Source organism: Lemur catta, chromosome 4, assembly GCF_020740605.2.
Source record: "Lemur catta isolate mLemCat1 chromosome 4, mLemCat1.pri, whole genome shotgun sequence".
NCBI classification, from domain to species: domain Eukaryota; kingdom Metazoa; phylum Chordata; class Mammalia; order Primates; family Lemuridae; genus Lemur; species Lemur catta.
Window position 1 is genome coordinate 57,530,412 of NC_059131.1, and position 21,062 is coordinate 57,551,473.

General features: G+C 44.2%; 1 protein-coding gene across 2 annotated transcripts in view; it reads right to left on the reverse strand.

The window, feature by feature from the left end:
- Positions 1-14,739, reverse strand: part of SLC4A5 (solute carrier family 4 member 5) — an 82,371-nt gene extending 67,632 nt beyond the window's left edge. The window contains exons 1-3 of one of the 2 annotated variants that reach the window (XM_045549896.1): positions 14,665-14,729; positions 11,408-11,558; positions 4,325-4,405 (exon numbers count right to left, since the gene is read on the reverse strand). In XM_045549896.1, coding sequence (XP_045405852.1) covers positions 4,325-4,405; position 11,408 — 82 coding nt within the window. In that variant the 5' untranslated portion in view covers positions 11,409-11,558; positions 14,665-14,729. Of the gene's footprint in view, positions 1-4,324; positions 4,406-11,407; positions 11,559-14,664 lie in introns of both variants that reach the window. The other variant, XM_045549897.1, reaches the window with a different exon arrangement.
- Between the last annotated feature and the right edge of the window lie 6,323 nt (positions 14,740-21,062).

The following is a 21,062-nucleotide window of genomic DNA, read 5'->3' on the forward strand; positions in this document are numbered from 1 at the left end:
TCATTTCTTTTCATCTCTGAATAAATTCCATTGTATGGTTGTAACATAGTTTGTTTATCCATGCTCCTATCTTAGAGGCTTTTGGTTTTTGGTGATTATGAATAAACGAGCTATAAACATTCATATGCAGGCTTCTACATGGACATGATTTTCAACTCAACTGGGTAAATACCTAGGAACACCATTGCTGGTTCGGATAGCAAGACTATGTTTAGCTTTGTAAGAAACTGCCAAACTGTCTTCCAAAGTGATTATACCATTTACATTCTCACCATTAATGGAAGAATATTCCTGTTGCTCTGCGTCCTCATCAGCATTTGGTTTTGTCAGGTTTTTATTTATTTAGTTTCTTTGAGACAGAGTCTCACTTTGTTGCCCGGGCTAGAGTGCCGTGGCGTCAGCCTAGCTCACAGCAACCTCAGACTCCTGGGCTCAAGCAATCCTACTGCCTCAGCCTCCCAAGTAGCTGGGACTACAGGCATGTGCCACCATGCCCAGCTAATTTTTTCTATATATATTTTTAGCTGTCCAGATCATTTCTTTCTATTTTTAGTAGAGACGGGGTCTCGGTCTTGCTCAGGCTGGTCTCGAACTCCTGATCTCGAGCAATCCACCCACCTTGGCCTCGCAGAGTGCTAGGATTACAGGCGTGAGCCACTGCGCCTGGCCTAGAATTTTCATTTTTACCTAGTCCAAAATATTTTAAAATTTCTCTTAAGATTGCTTCTTTGACTCATGTGCTACTTAGAAGTATATTGTTTAATCGCTAAATATTTGGGGATTTTCTAGTTATTTTCCTTTTTTATTTTTATTGAGGTTTTTTTTTTTTCTTATAGATTCGGGGGTACAAGTGTAGTTTTGTTACATGGATATATTATGTAGTGGTAAAGTCTGGGGTTTTAGTGTAGCCATCACCCAAATAGAGTACATTGTACCCGCTAAGTAAGTTCTCATCTCTCATGCCCCCCACTCACCCACCTTTCTGAGTCTCCAATGTCTATTATTCCATTCTCTATGTTCATGTGTACACATAAGTTAGTTCCCATTTATAAGTGATAACATGTGGTATTTGGCTTTCAGTTTCTGAGTCATTTCACTTAAGATAATGGCCTCCAGTTTCATGTCTCTGCAAAAGACATGATTTCATTCTTTTTTATGGCTGAGTAGTATTCTATGCTGTATATATACCACATTTTCTTTATCCAATCATCCATTTATGGACACTTAGGTTGATTTCATTTCTTAGCTATTGTGAATAGTAATGCAATAAACATACAAGTGCAAGTATCTTTTTGATGTAATGATTTCTTTTCCTTTTGGTAGATACCCAGTAGTGGGATCGCTGGATCAAATTGGTAGCTGTATTTTTGGTTCTTGGAGAAATCTCCATATTGGTTTTTGTTTGTTTGTTTTTGGTGGTGTGTTTTTTTGTTTGTTATTTTTTTGAGATAGGGTCTCACTTAGTTGCCCAAGCTAGAGTGCAGTTGCGTCACCACAGCTCACTGCAACCTCAAACTCCTGGGCTCAAGTGATCCTCCTGCCTCAGCCTCCTGAGTAGGTGGAACTATAGGCATGCATGACCATGCATGTTCACACTCAGCTAATTTAAATTTTTTTTTTTAGAGATGGGGTCTCGTTATGTTATTCAGGCTGGTCTTGAACTCCTGTGCTCATGTGATCCTCCCACTTCGGCCTCTTAAAGTGTTAGGATTACAGGTGTGAACCATTGCGCCCAGCCCCATACTGTTTTCCATAGAGGTTGTACTAATCTACATTTCCACCAACAGTGTGTAAGTGTTCCCTTTTTTCTGCATCCTGGCCAACATCTGTTTTTTTTGTTGTTTGTTTGTTTTGTGGGGTTTTTGTTTGTTTGTTTTACTTTTTAATAATAGTCATTCTGACTGGTGTAAGATGGTGTTTCATTGTGATTTTACTTTGCATTTCTCTGATGATTAGTGATGTTGAGCATTTTTTTCATATGTTTATTGGCCATTTGTGTGTCTTTTTAAAAAAAAATGTCTCATGCTCATTGTTCACTTTTTAATGAGTTATTTTGTTGTTGTTGTTGTTGAGTCGTTTGAGTTCCTTGTAGATTCCGGACTTTAGTCTTTTGTCAGATGCATAGTTTGCAATCCAGCTACCTTTCTGTTACTGATTTCTAGTTTAATTCCATTGTGGCGTTAGAATATACTTTGTGTGACTTCTATTCTTTTCAATTTGTTCAGATGTATTTTATGGTCCAGGATGTGGTCTATCTTGGTGAATGTTCCATATGAGCTTGAGAAGAATGTGCATTCTGCTGTTGTTGGATGAAATATTCTATAAATGTCAATTAAATCCAGTTGAGTAATGTGTTGTTCAGTTCAACTATATCTTTACTGATTTTTCTGCCTGCTGGATCTGTCAGTTACTGATAGATGAGCATTAAAGTCAACTATAATTGTTGATTTGTCCATTCTTCTTGCAGTTCTGTCAGTTTTTGACTCCTGTATTTTAATGATCTGTCATTAGGTGCGTACATGTTAAGGATTATTATGTTTTCCTGGAGAATTGACCCTTTTATCATTATGTAATGCCCCTGCTTAGCCCTGTTAAAGAGAATTTTTTTGTTCTGCATTATTCTTTATTTGAAATTAAGATAGCTATTCCTGCTTTCTTTTGATTAGTGTCAGCATATCTTTCTCTATTCCTTTACTTTTAATCTATCTATGTCTTTATATTTAATTTGGTTTTCTTGCCATATAGTTGGGTCTTGTTTTTTGATCCACTCTGACACCTTCTGTCTTTTAATTGATATATTTAGACTATTCATATTTAAAGTGATGATTGATATCATTGGATCAATATTGACCAAGTTTGCAACTGTTTTGTGTTCATTGCTTTTGTTCTTTGTTTTTTGTTTGTTTGTTTTTTTTTAATCTTCTCCCTTTTTTAAAATTCCTCCTCTGGGTTTTTTTTTTTTTTTTTTTAGAGATGGGATCTCACTATGCTGTCCAGGCTAACTTCAAACTCCTGGGCTCAAACGAGCCTCCTGCCTCAGCCTCTCCAGTAGCTGGGACTACAGGTTTGTGCCACTGTGCCCAGCTCCTCGTTGGTTTTAACTGAGCATTTAATATGATTCTGTTTTCTTTCCTTTCTTAGCATATCAATTATACTTCTTAAAAAACATTCTAATGGTTGCCCTAGAGTTTGCAATATACATTTACAACTAATCTAAGTCCACTTGAAATAAAACATATTGTTTCTTGAGTAGTGCAGGTACCTTATAACACAGTATTCACAATTTCTCCCTTCCATACCTTATAACATTGCTTCCATTAATCTCACTTATCTATACGGTAGTATCACCCAATACATTGTTGCTATTATTATTCTGAACAGTTATATGCTAAATTAGATAGGAATAATAAGAATAGAGATTGTATTTTACCTTTATTTATTCCTTCTCGTGTTCTTTATGTACACCTGACTTTCTGACCTATATCATTTTCTGTCTCTCTGAAGAACTTCTTTTAACATTTCTTGCAAGGCAGGTCTACTGGCAACAAATTCTCTCAGTTTTTGTTTGTCTGAGAAAGTCTTTATTTCTCCTTCACTTTTGAAGGACAATTTCACTGGATAAAAAGTTTTAAGTTGGTGGCTTTTTCTTTTTTCAACCAATTAAATATTTCACTTCACTTTCCTCTTGTTTGCATGGTTTCTGACAAGAAGTCTGATGTAATTCTTGACCTTGTTCCTCTGTAAATGTGGTGTTTTTTGTTTGTTTGTTTGTTTTTGTTTTTTTATTTTTCCACCTGCCCCCAAATGTGGTGTTTTTTCCTTTGGTTTTCTGTTTGTTTTTTTTATATATATATTTTTTCAGTAGAGACAGGGTCTTGCTCTTGCTCAGGCTGGTCTCAAACTCCTGACCTCAAGCGATCCTCCTGTCTTGGCCTCCAGAGTGCTAGGATTACAGGTGTGAGCCACAGCGTCTAGCCCTCAATACCCTCTTGCACTGATTTTAATTGGGCTGCCAGTTTCAGAGTCTATAAAATGTTGATATTTAGTACTTATTATGGTTTGTAGATTTTGTAAAATTCTGTGAGTTTAATTTTGTGTTGGGGAAGTTATGCCCTAATCCACACGGGGAAAGTGACATTTTCCTGTCTACAGCCCGACCACATGGTCCATTTAGGACACAACAAAGCTTCGAGGGGATGCTGTAGGTGAGTCTGGAAAAGAGACCAGCTCCCCAAATTCTCCAGCTAGTAAGGCTGTTTTAAGGACCCCCAGAGAATTTTCAGTCCCTTCTTGGAATTACATCAAGTCCTCAAAGTGACCTTACCTTTCTGATCCAGATATCTCCTCCTGTAGTTAGTAGGGTCCAGCTTTCCCACCCCAGCCTTCTCCTCCTTCACCTTCATCACTGTAAAGTAAAAGAGAAACACAGCCTCAAAATGTGTACGTTAAAAAGGGTAGGATTTCAAGGACAGATGATCAAATCCACAACCATATGGGAGATCTTAATCAGATGAAAAAAATTAAGGTAAAAGGACATATAAACAAATTGAAGAATTGTGTGTGTGTGTGTGTGTGTATAATTTCCAAAAAATAGAGAACACACCTCTCTTTCAAATACAAATAGAATATTTACAAAGAGCATATATACTAGGCCATAGGAAAGCCTTTATAAATTTATTATGTTGGCTGGGTGCAGTGGCTCATGCCTGTAATCCTAGCACTTTGGGAGGCTGAGAGGGGAATTGCTTGAGGCCAGAAGTTTGAGACCAGCCTTGAGCAAGAGCGAGACCCCATCTCTACTAAAAATAGGAAAAAAAATTAGCCAGGCAACTAAAAATAGAAAAAATTAGCCAGGCACCTGTGGTCCCAGCTACTCCGGAGGCTCACAGGAGTATCTTAAGGTGGTTCTCAAACTTGAGCAGGCATCAGAGTCACCTGGAGGGCTTGTTAACACAGTTGCTGGATCCCAGCCCCACAGGTTCTGAGTCAGTAGATCTGGGCCGGGGGCCGGAAAATCTGGATTTCCAACAAACTCCAAACTGCTGCTGCTGCTGCTGATCCAGGGACCACATTTTTAAAACTACCGTTTTAAGGAAATAACTTCCAATTTATATTTCCTATTACATTGGGTCATTTGGTGATTTTTAAGCACATTAACTACCATGTGAGTTGTGTTTAACTCAGGCTAGTTTTGAGCCAGGGTTCTCGTGAAGCATATGTAACTCATACATCTCTTCACCTGGGGAGCCGCGAAAACTATTTTTCCAAGTTGCATATATTAATAACTCACACACAGAAAACAAAAAAAATAAATTTTTCATTAAATTAGAAACGATCGTTTTGTTTTCGAAGTTTTTATTCTATTTTTGTAATAAAACACCGTGGCCCCAGGGAAAAAAATTTTCCTAGTGTGGCAGTCAGTGTGTTAAAAGCTGCTATCTTCCTCCTCCAGCATGGTGTGAAGAGTACAGAGAAGTGAGTAACAGATAGCCGTTCCCATAGGAACCACCTCCAAATGGTTTAAGGTGACTCCATTTCTCCCCAGCCCCAAGCAGGAAAGGCCATGTGACCCAGCCTGGCCAATCAAATGCTCCTCATTCCCAGGCACAGCGATTGGTTCAGGGATGATCCCATGTCCAAAGCTCGGCCAATCAGAATTTTTCTCAGGACATTTCTGCTTGATTCATCCAAAAGCCCTGCTCACTCTGGCATTGCTAAGCTGATAAGCTTGGGAGTTACTATTTTGCCTGTCACATGGAGGGAAGCAGTCAAGAAAAGTAGAGAAACAGTATTGATAACGCTGTGACTCCCTGAGTCAGTTAATTCTGAACTGGCCGCAGTTGTGTTGAGCTGCTAAATTCACTTAATTTTTTCTCATGTTTGAGTTGGGTTTCTGATGCTTGCAATCAAGAGTTCCTGACTAACACAAACAAAACAGAGTTTTCCAGCATGTTTTTAAAATGTGTTCTTTAGTATCTGAAGTACTGTGGATTCTCTGTACTTCAAATATGAAGATTGGAAAAGAAAAATGAATACAAAATGACAAGATATATGCAAATAGAGATGAGAACGCTACAAGACTATAGAAGTATGGAGATATAATGTAGCTAATACTCAGGTAGGTGCATACCTCCCAGCTCTGGACTAGTTGAGACCATCCTCCCATCACCTCCTCTGTGCTTGCTCTCACCTTCTCATAACTTGAGAGAAGCTCCCTTCCAGGAGTAAGCAGAGGTAGGAGAAGAACCCAGGCTACCCCAGAACATCTTCAAAGGAAGCCATCCTTCTGAAACTGAGTGTTGGCCATATGGGAAGTGTTTGGATTAGCTACTCCTCTGATTGGCAGCTGTACCGCCCACCGTAAGAGTCCCCAACCTAACCCACGAAACAGAATTTCTATCTTCAGTGTTTCCTATAATTCATATTAATTGAATGTCAGATATTTTGCTTTTATAGTCCCATTTAATCCTCACTATAATTCAGTGAGGTACATAATTTCCACCTCCATTTTACAGATGAGGAAATGGAGACTAAGAATTAAGTGATCTGTCACGGATCACAGAGCCAGCCACAGTGGAGCCAGGATTCAAATTGTATTCTTTTTGATTCCCAAACCCAAGGAAGGAAGGGAGGGAAGAAAAGAAGAAAGAGAGGAAGGAGGGAGGCAGGAGAAAGAGAAGTGAAGACATGGGAGATAGAGGGGGTCTGGTGTGAGTTTCTGACAATCTTTCACTTCTGGGTTCCAGGCCCTTCCTGAGGCCTAGCTGAATTCCCATCCACAAGACCTCCCAATGGCTTTATCCTAAATCTCTCTCTTCAGTTACCTACAGCTGATTTGAGTTACTTGCATCCAAAGAGTAGCACCCAGTACAACCATCCACTGCAATATGTTGTCAAAGGAATTGTACTAGCAACACATCAGCCCCTGCACGCAGAAAATGAAAGAACTTGTAACAGCAGCTTTTCCTACCGCCAGTCCCTCCCCTGCCCAACCAGCTCACCATTACTCTCCCACCCATCTCCAGATCACAGCTTGCCTTGGTATTGAGCATGGCCTCATGGTGAGGGATCACATCAAATTCTCTTCTTCCCTGAGTTGAAGGCCCCTTCCCATTTCACTGCCCTACCACCAGCCTGGGATCACATCTGGGATCCCTGAGAATCCAAAACCCACTGACAAAATCAATACTCTAAGCCTGTAAGACTAAGGACTAGAGTGCTACCCTGGCAAACATACTCAGGTCTCCCTGCAGGGGCATCCTTCATGTCCAATGCAGCAAGGAAATGGGGATACAGTCAGCCTTAAAGAGGTAAAGCACGTTTTAGCCATCAAAACCCTGGTGAATCATCTGGCCTTTGGGCACCCACCCCCTCCCCATCCACAAGGGCACGTCAATTCAATCCAACAAATCCTGATTGAGTACCCACTTTGTTCCAGATATTTGCATGAGACACTGGGAACAGAACAAAACAGTTTAATTATTAGGGAAGAAGGGCAAAGTATGGTAATACATTCTTAGGTTAGACATCCATGTCTCTGGAAGAAAAAATAACTAGGAAAAAAAAAAAAAAGGTTGTGCCATATCCATTGGTGAGCTTTTTAGGAGTTTTTCCTCCCACACCGTCTTTTAAACCATTTGACCTTGATATCTAAGAACTCTAGACTAGCCAACATGGTGTCTGATGAGCCCCCTGATAGCTCAAAGTATTTCAGAAAATGACTCCCCCAGGGGCTTATCTGGGATTATTTTGTGAACTGAATCGACAAGAATGACACAGGGTCATGCTGGGCTTTAGAAAGCTAAGCTAGAAACCAGGGAAAGGCCACCCTCCCAACCAGTGGCTTGTCCATTGCCTCGGGGCCCTGCAGACTGAAACACTCATGCATGCCCCAGGAGAGAAAGGACAAAACAAGCAAACAAAATATCCCTAAGCAAAGTAACAGTAACAAAACCAGGTACTGTATCCAAAATTTAAAAACAAAAAATGTATAAGGAAAGAAGGCTAACTATTATTCTGTTTCTATCCCGAGATGTTACATTAGCAGATGGAATTTATTTTCCCATGGTTTTCTGGGGAAGAGGCACACATTAGGGTTTTTGTTTACTCCGTAAGTATTTTAGCCAGTCTCACAAATTTGGCAAAGACAACAGAAACTTACATGCCTAGAAGAGAAAGATTCTCAGTTCCACCAGATGAGGACAAGATAGAACTAACTCACCACAGCGTGGATGGAGTCTCCTGTCATTTCTGTTAATTTGGAGTGAGATTTTTCCAACCCAAACCAGTGAACTCAAGGCATCATGATGATAAAAACAGTATAATCTTTACAGGAAAGGCAAATATCCAATGCTTATTTGGAGGATTTACCCTGCTTTCCTGGTAGTCTCCTCACTGTGTGAGAAGCTCACTCTTAAATACTTTGTGCTAGTGCCATGAAGCACATTTTCCCTTGTCTGCATAGCTCTGCCTACTCTCTCTGAAGCTGCAAACTTACCTTTGTGTTCTTAGCACTGGAAACCAGGATCCAAATCCGCGGGAGGCCAGAGCCACCTGCTCTGTTCTAGCTGGGTGGCAAGAAGGGCTCTCTGTGGATCTCAGGCTGAACAGTATTTGGGGCATTGGAGATTGACTTCTGGGGCTCAGTGGCGGCTAGCCATGTGACCAAGGTGGGGGGAGGGACGCTCCTGCAGGGTCAGGGATGGATGCCTGGTTGACTGACAGACCAGGGTAGAGCAGGGTCTGAATAGAGCTGGCCATGATCATAGACAGATGTCTTTGCTTTAAATTTCTTCTTGGATTTTAATTTGCTGATCTTTTTATGTCACTGGGGTGTTCCAGCCTTGATTTTGAAATGCTGCTTTATCTGCCTACATGGTTTTTGTTCCAAATCCTTTTCGGATTCTGTCTTGGAAGTATGTTAGAGCTAGAAGAGAACTCACAGAATTCAGCCCTACCCCAAGGTTGCCCATTTTATATGGGGGAAAACTAAGGCCCAGAGAGGGGCAGTGGCATTTCCAGGAGCCCAGATAGACCTGGGCCTATTTTTACATACTAGGGCAACCTCAGCTGGCTCAAAATTGCAACTCACTTGAATGTCTCCAACTTTTAGATTGTTAGAACTTTGAGGAACACTGAGATGCCAGTAAAGGATCTTATCGCATTGCAGGTACCTAAATGTGCAGCTGTCAGATTAGGGCATGGCTTAGGAATTGTTCCAGTCTATACTTGTAGTCAGGGAGTTTGCATAAACATGTGTGCTTATTTTTAGGTATCTCTACCTCAGTCTTCATAAAATGCCCCAGGATGATCTTTTGAGAGGATCAAGTGACACCAAAGCCGGAGACAGTTTTGATCTCAAAGACCTTGAAGACCTTTCTAGACTAGAGCCATGTGAGTAACCTCCTAGTCCACACTTGCCTCTCCACCCAGAGAGGATGTCTGCGGGCTGCCTGCTGACAGAAGGGGAGGTACGGTAGTAATGACGAGGAAATGACAGAGGTGTTGGTTGTAGAAGTAGCAGTATGATAGTGGAGGTGTGGATGGAAGTGGCAAGGCGTAGACAGAGGGGGTGAGGCATAGATGGGGGTGTGAGGTGTAGTCAGGGGTGTGAGGCATAGATACGGGTGTGAAGTATAGATGGGGTTGTAAGCCATAGATGGGGGTGTGAGGTGTAGACGAAGATGTGCAGGAGTGATGGCAATGGAGGAAGGAGTTAGAAGTCCTCCTGCATGATGGAGCAGGAGATCGGCAGGGCATGAATAAGAGGTTGCGAGTATCGATGGTTGCTTTTCCACTCGCTGAAGACCTCTGATCTTCAGACATCTTCCTCTTCTCCCCATATACCAGCCCCTCATGGCTTCATTTACTTCCCTTCTGGTCAGGACCTTAGGATGAATGCCTTCCTCTCTTCCCTCATTGATACTAGTAACCTCTTATTCACGCCCTGCCCATCTCTTAGTCCACACCAGCCCACCCATTGACTTTCTTCTCCTGCCCTAAGCTCTCTTTCATCTCCGGAGAAAGCCTGTCTTCAGTGAAAGAGACAAAGGCAACATACAGAGTGGCAGAGGTGTGTGTGTGTGTACGTGTGTGCAGTGGGGAGGAGAGGGAGACTTCGGCCCCTGATGTCCACAGCCAACTCCATCCCGGGCCTTCCTCATAGTTTAGTATCATGAGCCAAAAAGCATTGAGAGAAGATCTGGCCACCGTTTTTCTCTCTTCTCCCTGCCCTCTGGTCACCTTCCATGTTACAACCAAGGACATGCCAAGCCAGCCACCAAGCTGGCTTTGGCAGTGGAGTAAATGCTGGGGGGTTGCTTTCAATCCTGCCTCATCCCCAGAGAGGGAACAGCTGAGACCCCTGTGCTAGCCTGGGTGAAAGGGAAAGGGTTGATCCCTTCTCCGCCAGAGATGTTTCCCCACCCCACTACACCCTACCCCTGAGACCTTTGGCAATGTCTGGAGACATTTCTGGTTACACCGGGGCGACGGTCACTCCTGGAGGGAGGGTACTTCTGGCCTCAAGTGGATAGAGGCCAGGGATGCTGCTAACATCCTACCGGGATGGCCCCCACAACAACGAATAGTCTGGCCCCACTGTCATTGGTGCCATGGTCAAGAAATCCTGGATTAGACCATTCAGGCTCCTCTGGTTCCAGGCTCTAACCTAAGCAAAAGGAGCACTTGACATGGGCCCATCTCACTCGCCAGGGATCTACCCAGAGGAGGAGCCAAAGATTCTCGTACAGTGGGCTCTCTATACCTGCGGGTTCCACATCCACGGATCCAGCCAACAACAGATCAAAAATATTGGAAAAAATGAAAATAAAAAATAACAATACAACAATGAAAAATAATACAAATACAAAAATACAGTATAACAACTATTTACATAGCGTTTACATTGTGTTAGGTATTATAAGTAATCTGGAGATGATTTAAAGTATATGGAAGGAGGTGTGTAGGTTCACTGTGCCATTTTATGTAAAGGATTTGAACATTCTTATAGTTTCATATCCCCCCGGGGATCCTGGAAACAATCCCACCGTGGCTACAGAGGAACAACTATAACTTGCAGCATTTGACCTCTGTGCCTCCATGTAGCCTCCCTTGGATACCTGGCAGACAAGGGCGGCTGCTCACAGAGACAGAGTCTTTTCCATCTGCTGGCTAAATGCCATCTGAACCCCACCTGGGCTTACCATCCAGCCAGGGTTCAGGCAGGTTTGACGTAGCACCCTGGCATGGGGGCAAAGTTCCAGGAAGAGAGAAGAAGGTCTCCATCCTGGAGAGACCTGCAAGGCTTAGGCCCTTGTTAGTGGGACTAAGATGAATTTGGGGCCCCTGAAGCTTTATCTAAAATTTTTACCCACAAGAAGTTCCCCATGAGCTGGGCGAGACTCACTCTAGTATGTGCAATTTTTGCCCTCCAGATTGTTTGTGCCAAGCTTTGGCAGGTGGTACAACTCTGGCTGCCCCAGATTCTTGTCCACTTTAGCTGCTTTTGAACCGTATCCAGGGTTGAGAAAGGAACGTACTGTGATGGTGTCAGAACTCTGCAGGGAGGCGAAAAAAGATGAGAGATATCTTAAAGAAGCTGAGAGACCATAAGAGACCAAGCCCAGGTGTTGCTGTGGATGGACCTCTCCCTTCACCATCCCTACCTACTCCTCCAACGTTGCTGTGCCCTGGGGCCTTGGCTCCCTCTGCACCAGCCACAGTGCTCATCTGGCGGTTCCTCTAACACCTCAAGCGCATTTCCACCTCAGGACCTTTGCACTTACTGTTTCCCCAACCTTCAGCATGACTTGCTCCTTCACATATTCAACTCTTTGTTCAAATGCCATCTACCAAGAACACCTTCTCTGACCCGTCCATCTAAAATGCCTCTCACTGGTCCTTAACTCTGCTTTGCTTGTCTAAATGGCATTTCTAGCCAAAACTATATTATGTATTTGTTCATTTATTGTCTGTTCATCTAATATGGCAGGGACTTTGTCTTGTTCTATCTCTGATACCTAGAATAGACCCTGGTTCACAAATGATTAGGTTCAAATCCTGGCTCCACTACCTGTGGGATCTTGGTAAGTTACTTTTTTTTTTACACTTCAATTTCCTTAACTGCAAAAATGGGAATTTTAATCATATCTACATCAACGGTTGTTACCTAAATCAATGTACTAATATATGCAATCTTTTTTTTCTTTTTGAGACGGAGCCTTACTCTGTTGCCCGGGCTAGAGTGCTGTGGCATCAGCCTCGCTCACAGCAACCTCAAACACCTGGGCTCAAGCAATCCTCCTGCCTCAGCCTCCCAAGTAGCTGGGACTACAGGCATCGCCACCACGCCCGGCTAATTTTTTCTATATATATTTTTAGTTGTCCATATAATTTCTTTCTACTTTTAGTAGAGACAGGGGTGTCGCTCTTGCTCAGGCTGGTCTCGAACTCTTGACCTTGAGGGATCCTCCCGCCTTGGCCTCCCAGAGTGCTAGGATTACAGGCGTGAGCCACGGCGCCCAGCCAATATATGCAATCTTAAGTAGATGTCTGGCCCATAGGGAATAATTAGTATTAACTAATAATATTATTATAATTATTACACTTCCGGGCAGCTGGCAGGACGTCTATTCCGAGGATGGGCAGGGGATGAGGGGTGTCCCCGCAGCCTGCGGGAGTGGAGCGGTCCCTGCGGCGTCCCCGGGAGCCACGCGCTGTTCTCTCCGCTCCTCGCTCTCTGCTGCCCTCTGGAGGTCAGCGGTGGAGGCAGGCAGAGAGCCGCTGCTGGGGACGCCGCAGGTGAAGTATTAATATTTCCCACAGAGAAGAATGACGCTTTGCTGGCTGACAGCCCTCTGCATAAGCGGGCCAGACCCCCAGGGAGGCGACCTGGGCCTCTGGCAAAGCTGCCACTGGAGCCATCATTTGCCAAACACAAGTAGGAATCATTGAGCTGGGGAGGAAGTGTGGACACCTGGGAACTCGTCCCTAGCCAGGCCTCAAATGGACGCAGAGCGGGTTGCAGCCAGCCTGGCCCCGGCCTGCCCCGCCCCCGGGCTGTACTCGCTGGGCCAGGGGACAGTTGCTATGGTCCCCTCGGCAACCTGAGCCACCCAGGAGAGCCACCCCTCACCCTGGGCCTTATCCTGTATTAGAGGGCATGTCACCAGGTGAGCCCAGTGATCAGCCTAAAATGAAAGGCTGTGGAAAGGCCCCCTCTGGAGGCGTCTGGGAGGTGATGCATTAAGGAGAGCCTGGGGACACCAACACTGTGCAAAAGATACAATGGAAGGAAAGATTTTATCTTCAATAGTAACAAAACCCTAAAACATCTAGAAATCAACTTGCCTAGAAATGCATGTCTTAGATGAGGCTATATGATAAAACTTTGCAAAGAAACATATAATAGGCACCATATTTTTGGATGGGAAAACTGAATAGGGCAAATATGGTAAATATTCAGAAATGTATATACATTTTAAATATAATTCCAAGGGCATTTTGGATGAGAATGACCAAAAAATCATGTCTACAGTAATAGCTTCGACTTTATTGAGCTTTTACTATGTGCTCTCTCTGGGCTGAGAGGTTTACAAACTTTACCTCAGTTAATCCTCAGAGTAATCCTATGAGTCATTAGTATTTATGAAGGAGAGGGTTGGGCAGTGGTTAAGAGCAGATCACATGACTTTGGGCAAGCTGTGTACAACTGTGAGATGTGGTTTCGTTATCTGTGAAATGGAAATAATGGTAGCTGTCTCACAGGTTTATGGGCAGGACTAAATGAGCTAATATGCACAAAACATTTAGAGCAGTGCTTGGCAAATGTAAGTACTTAATTGATATGAACTGTCATTATCCTCATTTGCAGATGAGAAAACTAAAGCTTAGAGAGGATAATGTAACTTGCCCAAGTTCGCACAGCTGCTAAATGGCTGAACTGGCCGGCCCATGCAGGTAGGGAGGCTTGCCTACAAGATCTAAAAAAATTGTAAGATCGTGATAGTTACAGCAGGAAGCACGTCTTTTTTTTTTTATACAGGGTCTCACTCTATCATCCAGGCTAGAGTGCAGGGTGGCCTTGCAAAAATAACAAGAAAATATCTAATCCCACAATTCCCCAATAACAGCTAAAGATCAATCCTATGAGCTCTCTCTGCTCTTTCCCCAGCTGCTAGGCACCCTGCAGCTCTCTCTCTCTCTGCGCTCTCTCCCTCCCTCCCCCCTCCCTCACAGGCACCCTGCAGGGTTCCATTTTCACAACATCTGAAAAGAGCAGAACAGACAGAAGGGACATATAAATCTTTCTCTTTACATTCACCAGCTCACTGCCTTCTAGAATTTCTGTATAGCCTCAAAGAGTTCCTGAGGAGTTCCTGGCTAGATAGCTGGGTGCAAACTCCAGGCCTCAGTTTCCTGCCCGACTCCATATCTCAGGGACAAGGCCATATCTCAGGGGCGAGATCATATCCCCAGCAATAAGCCTGATTACAACTCAGAGATAACCAGGTCTCCAGGAACCACAGACAGTCTGAAGTCTTGCAGCTGCCTCCTGCTAATTATTCCACAGCCTTATCAACTGACAACAATCACTATTTCTTTTTTGTTTCCCTTTGTCGCCATAAAAACAGCAAGCCACTCGGTCTCAGCATGCACACCTACCTTCTCTTTTCTGGGTGCAAGGCCATCTCTCTCTCTCTCTGTCTCTTTCTCTTTTTTTTCACTCTCTCTCCTTCTAAAAAGATCAAACAAATTTTATAGTTTTCTATCCTAATCTCTGTGTGAGAAATTTTTCTCCACCCACGCTGTGAGCACCTACTAAGTTTTCCACCCTAGCAGGGTCATCATAGCTCACCGCAACCTCAAACTCTTGGGCTCAAGCCATCCTTCTGCCTCAGCTTCTGAGTAGCTGGGACCACAAGTGTGCACCACCATATCCAGATAATTTTTTTCTTTTATGCAGAACCAGGATCTCCATCTTGCCCAGGCTGGTCTCCAACTCCTGGCCTCAAGTGATCCCCCCTCCTCGGCCGCCCAGAGTGCTAGGATTAAAGGTGTGAGCCACCACACCTGGCCAGGAAGCACATATTATATAAGACTATACATGCCTTACAAAATAAAATTCTGAAATACTAGCCAATGCCTCCTCCAGCCTGATACTTCCTTTACCTCCTCCCCTTTCCCTATTCCAGTAGCTACCATTTCACGCTCATTGCCCCAGGAAGGGTGCATGAAAACAGGAGGAAGAGGTAAGGGAGCCTCTTCCCCTAGGGGAGTAGAAAAGACTCCTGACCTAGACCTAGACCAAAGTATGGGAGAAAATAGCCACTGAGAAAGGTCAAGGCTATCCCCTACCCCTCATCCAACAAGAGTTCCCCAGGACAAAGACGAGAGCTGGAGGGAAGTTGAGAGACTTTGATGCTGGTGGGTCCTGGAGACCTGCTCCCTGGGCTGAGCTCCAGGGGGAAGGCAACATCCCTCACAGGTCTGTGGGTCGGAGAACAGAGAGGACCCGTGTCTTGCTTCCCAGGGAGAAGGAGAATGGCTGCTGGGTGTATTGGGGCCAAGAAGCCCCTAGGCAAGCTTGCTGGGGCAGTATTCAGGGGCGGAGAGAGACTTTGACCTCCACAATAACCTGTAGGCACCAATGACCAAAGACCAGGTGGGACAAGGACAGATGGCCTCAAGGGTAGGGGACTTGGTAGGTCCCTGAGAGTCTAGAAGCCTGCACTGCACCTCACCCCAACCCCAAAATAGAAACTGTGGAGGCATTGTCAGCAACTTTTTTAAAATGGGGACTCAAAATATAGATAAAAGAGAGTTTTTAGAAATAAACTGATGTTTCTTCCACACTTGAGTTTAGGGGCTAAAACTGGTGTTCTAAAGGGTAGATTTTTAAGATAATGTGTTAAGGAAATCACTATTTTAAAAATCAATTTAGAAGAGAATCTTGGGCAGTAGACAAAGACAACAACTTATTTGTTGGGTTCAGCGCATGTTATTTATTTCTACCCTGAAATTGAATGTGATTGTCCCTTTCAAGAGTGGGGTTGAACTTGCGTCCAGATTTGCCTGGGTCGGTAACCATCTGCCCCTGTTGTCTTGGCTTCATTATAGGTAGTGCGCCACTGTCATTCGCAAAAGGTTCCAGTCAGGGCAATACATTACGTGGTTATTCTGCTTAAGATTTTAAAATGAGAGTGATCCCATGGGTGAGCCGACTCTGAAACCGACTCTGTTTCTTACCGTGAAACAGAAAGTCAGGCGTTCCTGGCAGGCTGGAGGCCAGAGGGGCAGGACGTGGAGCCTTCCGGGACAGGGACAGAGAACCTCCCCTGGGGTGAAAGGAGGGTGCGGTACGGGGCGGGTGGTGAGGTTGGAGGTTCAGTGCTGGTGGAGTTGAGAGGACAGCGGTGGGGTCAGACTGGGATGTTTGAACTTAATATCTCAGAGCTAGCGTGTAGTAATCACCATGGGCACAGGTGGGGGAAATGGAGTCCTGATTGCATTTGGGAATGGGAATTGGGTGGCCGGGGAGAGACAGGGAAGAGGGGGGTTGTTGCTACCCTTTTAGTCCTTTTGAATTTTGAATCTTGTGATTGTATTATCTATTCAAAAAAAGTTTATAAATAAAATAAAAATTAAAGGAATCCAGGCTACCTTGTTCAGAGGTTCTTCTAGATCAACAGTGGAATCATTCATTTTATCAAGTTTTTAAAACCCCATTAGTAAAACAAATGGCCTTTAACCAGTTGAAAAGATGCTCAACCTCACTTATTTGAAGAAAAAGAAAGTGAATTAGAGTTACAATGAAATACCATCTTTCACCTTTCAGATTGGCAAATTCCATAACCGGTGAGAGTGGAGGGCAATGGGCATTCACACACGTATTTGCTGCCAAGACTGCAGATGGGCACAGCCTTGGTGGAACCCCTTCGGCAATATTTACATAACTTTAAAATGCACATACCTTTTGGTAGCAGCAACTCTTCATCTAGAAAGTTATGTTACAGAATCACTCCCACCTGTGGACAAAAACAGATATGTAGTCTGGGTGCAGTAGCTCACACTTGTAATCCTAGCACTTTGGGAGGCCAAGGCAGGAGGTTCACTTGAGGCCAGGAGTTTGAGACCAGCCTAAGCAACATAGACCTCATCTCTACAAAAATACAAAAATTAGCCAGACATGTTGGCATGCACCTGTACTCCCTGCTCCTCAGGAGGCTGAACCAGGAGGATCACTTGAGCCCAGGAGTTCAAGGTTGCAGTGAGCTATGATGACACCACTGCACTCTAGCCCAGGCAAACGAGTGAGACCCTGTCTCATAAAAGAAAAAAAAAAAAAAGAGAGAGATGTGGTTTGGGGCAGTTACTCGCCTCCTTACACTGTGTCAGAGGGTTATTGTGAGAATTAAATGACATGATACATAGAAAGGATTTTAACTGGGGCCTGGCACATGGTGGAAATGCCAGCTGTTTATAATTACAGCATTGTTTGTGATGGCAAAACATTGGAAAACAACCTGAATATCCATCAATAGGAGACTGATTTTTTAAAAAAAAAACAAACAAGTTTTGTCTGTTCTTTGGAAAACCATGAAGATTTTTTTTTTAAGAGCCAGGATCTCACTCTGTTGCCCAGAATAGAGTGCAGTGGTACGATCACTGCAGTCTTAAATGCCTGGCCTCAAGGGATCTTCCTTCCTCAGCCTCCTGAGCAGCTGGGATGACAGGAGGCACACCACCATGTCCAGCTAATTTTTTATTTTTTGTAGACATGGGGTCTAGCTATGTTGCCCAGGCTCCATGAAGCTTTAAATAGAATGAGCATACTTTTAAAACAGGGCTTTGGAATGATCTTTTAGAAATACCGTTAAGTGGGGAAAAAGCACAATGTAGAAGAGTGCTTATAGCTGCCACCACTCCTGCATGGGGTGTGCTCCTGCGTACGTGGTCTCTCCAGGGAAGAAGTCACAGAAACTGGTTACAGTGATGCTTCCTGGGAGGGGAACTGGGAGCAGGGGCTCAAGGAACTGAATGACCTCTTGTACCTTTTATATTGTCCACTGTACAGATGTCTTCCCTATTCAAGAACAATTAAATAAATTCCACTTCTGGGTATATGCGCAAGAGAATTGAAAGGCAGGACTCAAACAAATAGATGTGTGCCAATATACACAGCAGCGTTCTTCACAATAGGTAAAAGGTGAAAACAACCTCAATGTTCATCAGCAGACGAATGGATAAACAAAAGGTGATATATATGTACCGTGATTCAGCCTTAAAAAGGAATGAAATTCCGACATATGCCACAACATGGATGAACCTGAGGCTATTACACTAAGTGAGATAAGCCAGACACAAAAGGACAAATACTGTATGAGTCACTTATGTGAGGCACCTGGAATAGTCAGATTCATGAAGCCAGAAAGTAGATGAGTGGTTCCCGGGGCCTGGGGGAGGGGAATGGGGAGTTAGTGTTCAACGGTGCAGATTTCAGTTGGGAACAATGACAAAGTTCTGGAGATGGATGGTGGTGATGGTTGCATGACAATGTGAATGTAATTAATGCCACTGAATTGCACACTCAGAAATGGTTAAAATGGTAAATTTTACATGTTATGTTTATGTTACCACAAAAAAGAAATAATTTTAAGAATAAAAATATTCCTTTATTACCTTGATTAGAGTTATGTTAAATGTGGAGATTAATTATAATACAAAGAGCTGTATTGTATGAACCACGACAAAGAACAGTCCTATCCAGAAAAGGACTCTTGGCCTCAAAATTCGGGCATTCCTATGCCAGGCAGACCTGCACTGCTGGGCGGGCTGGCGTTTTGGGGATTTGTGAAGGCTGAACCAGGACCGGAGAGGAAGCAGCTTCATCCAGGATGAGGGGGGGGAAGGAAAAGAAGGGATGACAGGCAGGGCGGAAGTGGAGGAATTCCCACCTGACCTCAAGGAAGGAGGTGAGTGGGGGAGAGTGTGGGGTGGATTCTGACAGGGTGGAAAAGCTTGGCCTGTGAGGGGAGTGACAGAAGGGTCACACCACGGACCTGTAAAAGAATCCCCAGGTTCCGCAGAGGCCCCTGGTGAGGCTGGTGATCACAAACATGTGGAAAGAGCTTTCCTACCCCCCTCACCTCTCTGCCTCCCAGGCAACAACTCTGAAGGGGCTGGAGACCGCTGTTCACTGAATGAGTGAGGAAGAGTGGAAACCAGGCACACCCCATCCAGACCACCGTCCACCGTGGGCTTCCCTTCCTCAGCAGCACCAGACTGGAGACGCGGAGAGGCCTCGACTTTAAATCAGGATTGAAACTGGATAATCACATGGGACATGATAATTATCAAAATGACACTGAGACCAAGGGTGGCCAGAACAATCTTGTGACCTGCCTAAATTTCATTCAGAGGCAGAGCAAGATCTAGCCCCACAGAATAAATTTAAAAGAGCAAAAATGAGGTTGCTTTCTGATTTTACCCCATGAGTCATGCTTGTTCAATGGAACAGTTGCACAATATTATCTTCTGTTAATTAACATTCATGTGTCTTGCGTCTACTACTAGACTGTGGGCTCTCTAAGGGCAGGGCTCAGGTGCTATTTATCTGAATATGGCTGCCAAAGCCTAGCAAAATGCCTCGCATGTATACAATAGGCGCTGACATGGCTGCTTGCTGAACTGCTGACTATTGGGCAGCACCGAGCCATTACTGTGCTTATACCGGGACCGGCACAGAGCAGGGCAGTAATCAGTCTTGGCCATTTTCTGTTTCTCTGTTAGAGTTGCCCTTATTCTGGAGTAAGGGGAAGAAGGCTGAGACACAAGAGGGCTTAGCTGGACCCAGCTTACATCCTGTGATACCAGAAGTGAGCATGACAATGACATATTGGGTTTCAAACCAACCTGAGTCCATTTTCGAGTAAGGGCTCCCTGTCCTCAAAACTATATACTATAAAATTGTCCAAATTATGTACTTCTGAGATAATAAATTAGCAGAAGCAGCACAGAGCCCAACTCTTAAAATAGAGAAGTAAATCTCAAGTAGCTCTAGAAGCAAACTTTTCTGCAGATGAAGGTTGAGAAAAGGAAACCCAAGACCAGTTGAATCTGGCTTGGGGAATGGTAACATTGGGGAACACGCTCTACCTTCCCTTTCTTGTGACAGCCTTGTTTGTGCTAAAGTATCTCTTTTGTTGTTTCTAGTGCAGCGGAGGTACAAGAGAGGTTGGAGCGTCTCCATGACTAAGTGCTTAGTTACTGCCTCCCCGGGAAGACACACTTGACTGGAGGGGCTGTGGGTAGGCAGGCATTCAGTCAAGCGACAGGCCACTCACTGAGCACCTTCAGTGGACAGGGAAGGATAACTCTCCTTAGACTGGTCCACCCAAAATAAAGGGGTGAAGAGCATAGCTAGTTGGTCTTCGGGGTACTCCTGGGAATATCCCTCAGCTCATGAGCTCCCTGAATTTCAAATCCCAGGACATCTGCTTGGAGGGAGGGTAAAACACCATTTCTCAGGGACGGAAGCCCACAAAGCTAAGGACACTGGGTTTCTCAGTCAGATTTTCATCAAGGGCTGAGTGACTTTTTTTCTGGAAAGCCCACTGATCCCAGGAGTCCTGATACATAAGAACTATGCAGCTCATTGCTTCTGGGGAGAGGGATGTGGACTGGCTCCCTGGCTCCTCGGGTATCCCCTCCCTCTCATTCCCTCAGACCCCAAGGAGTAGATCCTTGGTAAAAGGATGCTGTCTTTGGGCCAGAAAGCTGAGTTGAAGTGGGGATTTTTATATGCATTCCATGTTGTCTGGACTCCTAAGAGACTCGAGGAAGGTGCTGTAACCACTTTTACTGAATTGGAAGAAGCATGAAATAGACATAAGACCCCCTACTGTGACTTCCATGGCTCAAACACGGGGGATTTAAGAGGGGTAGTTAGAATTCCGTGCAGAGAATATAACTAGATACAGGGCTCAGCCCCCCACTGTAGAAGTCTGACGTTGCACAGATGTGCACACACACAACCCCCAATCCAAAGGAGAGGAGACTAG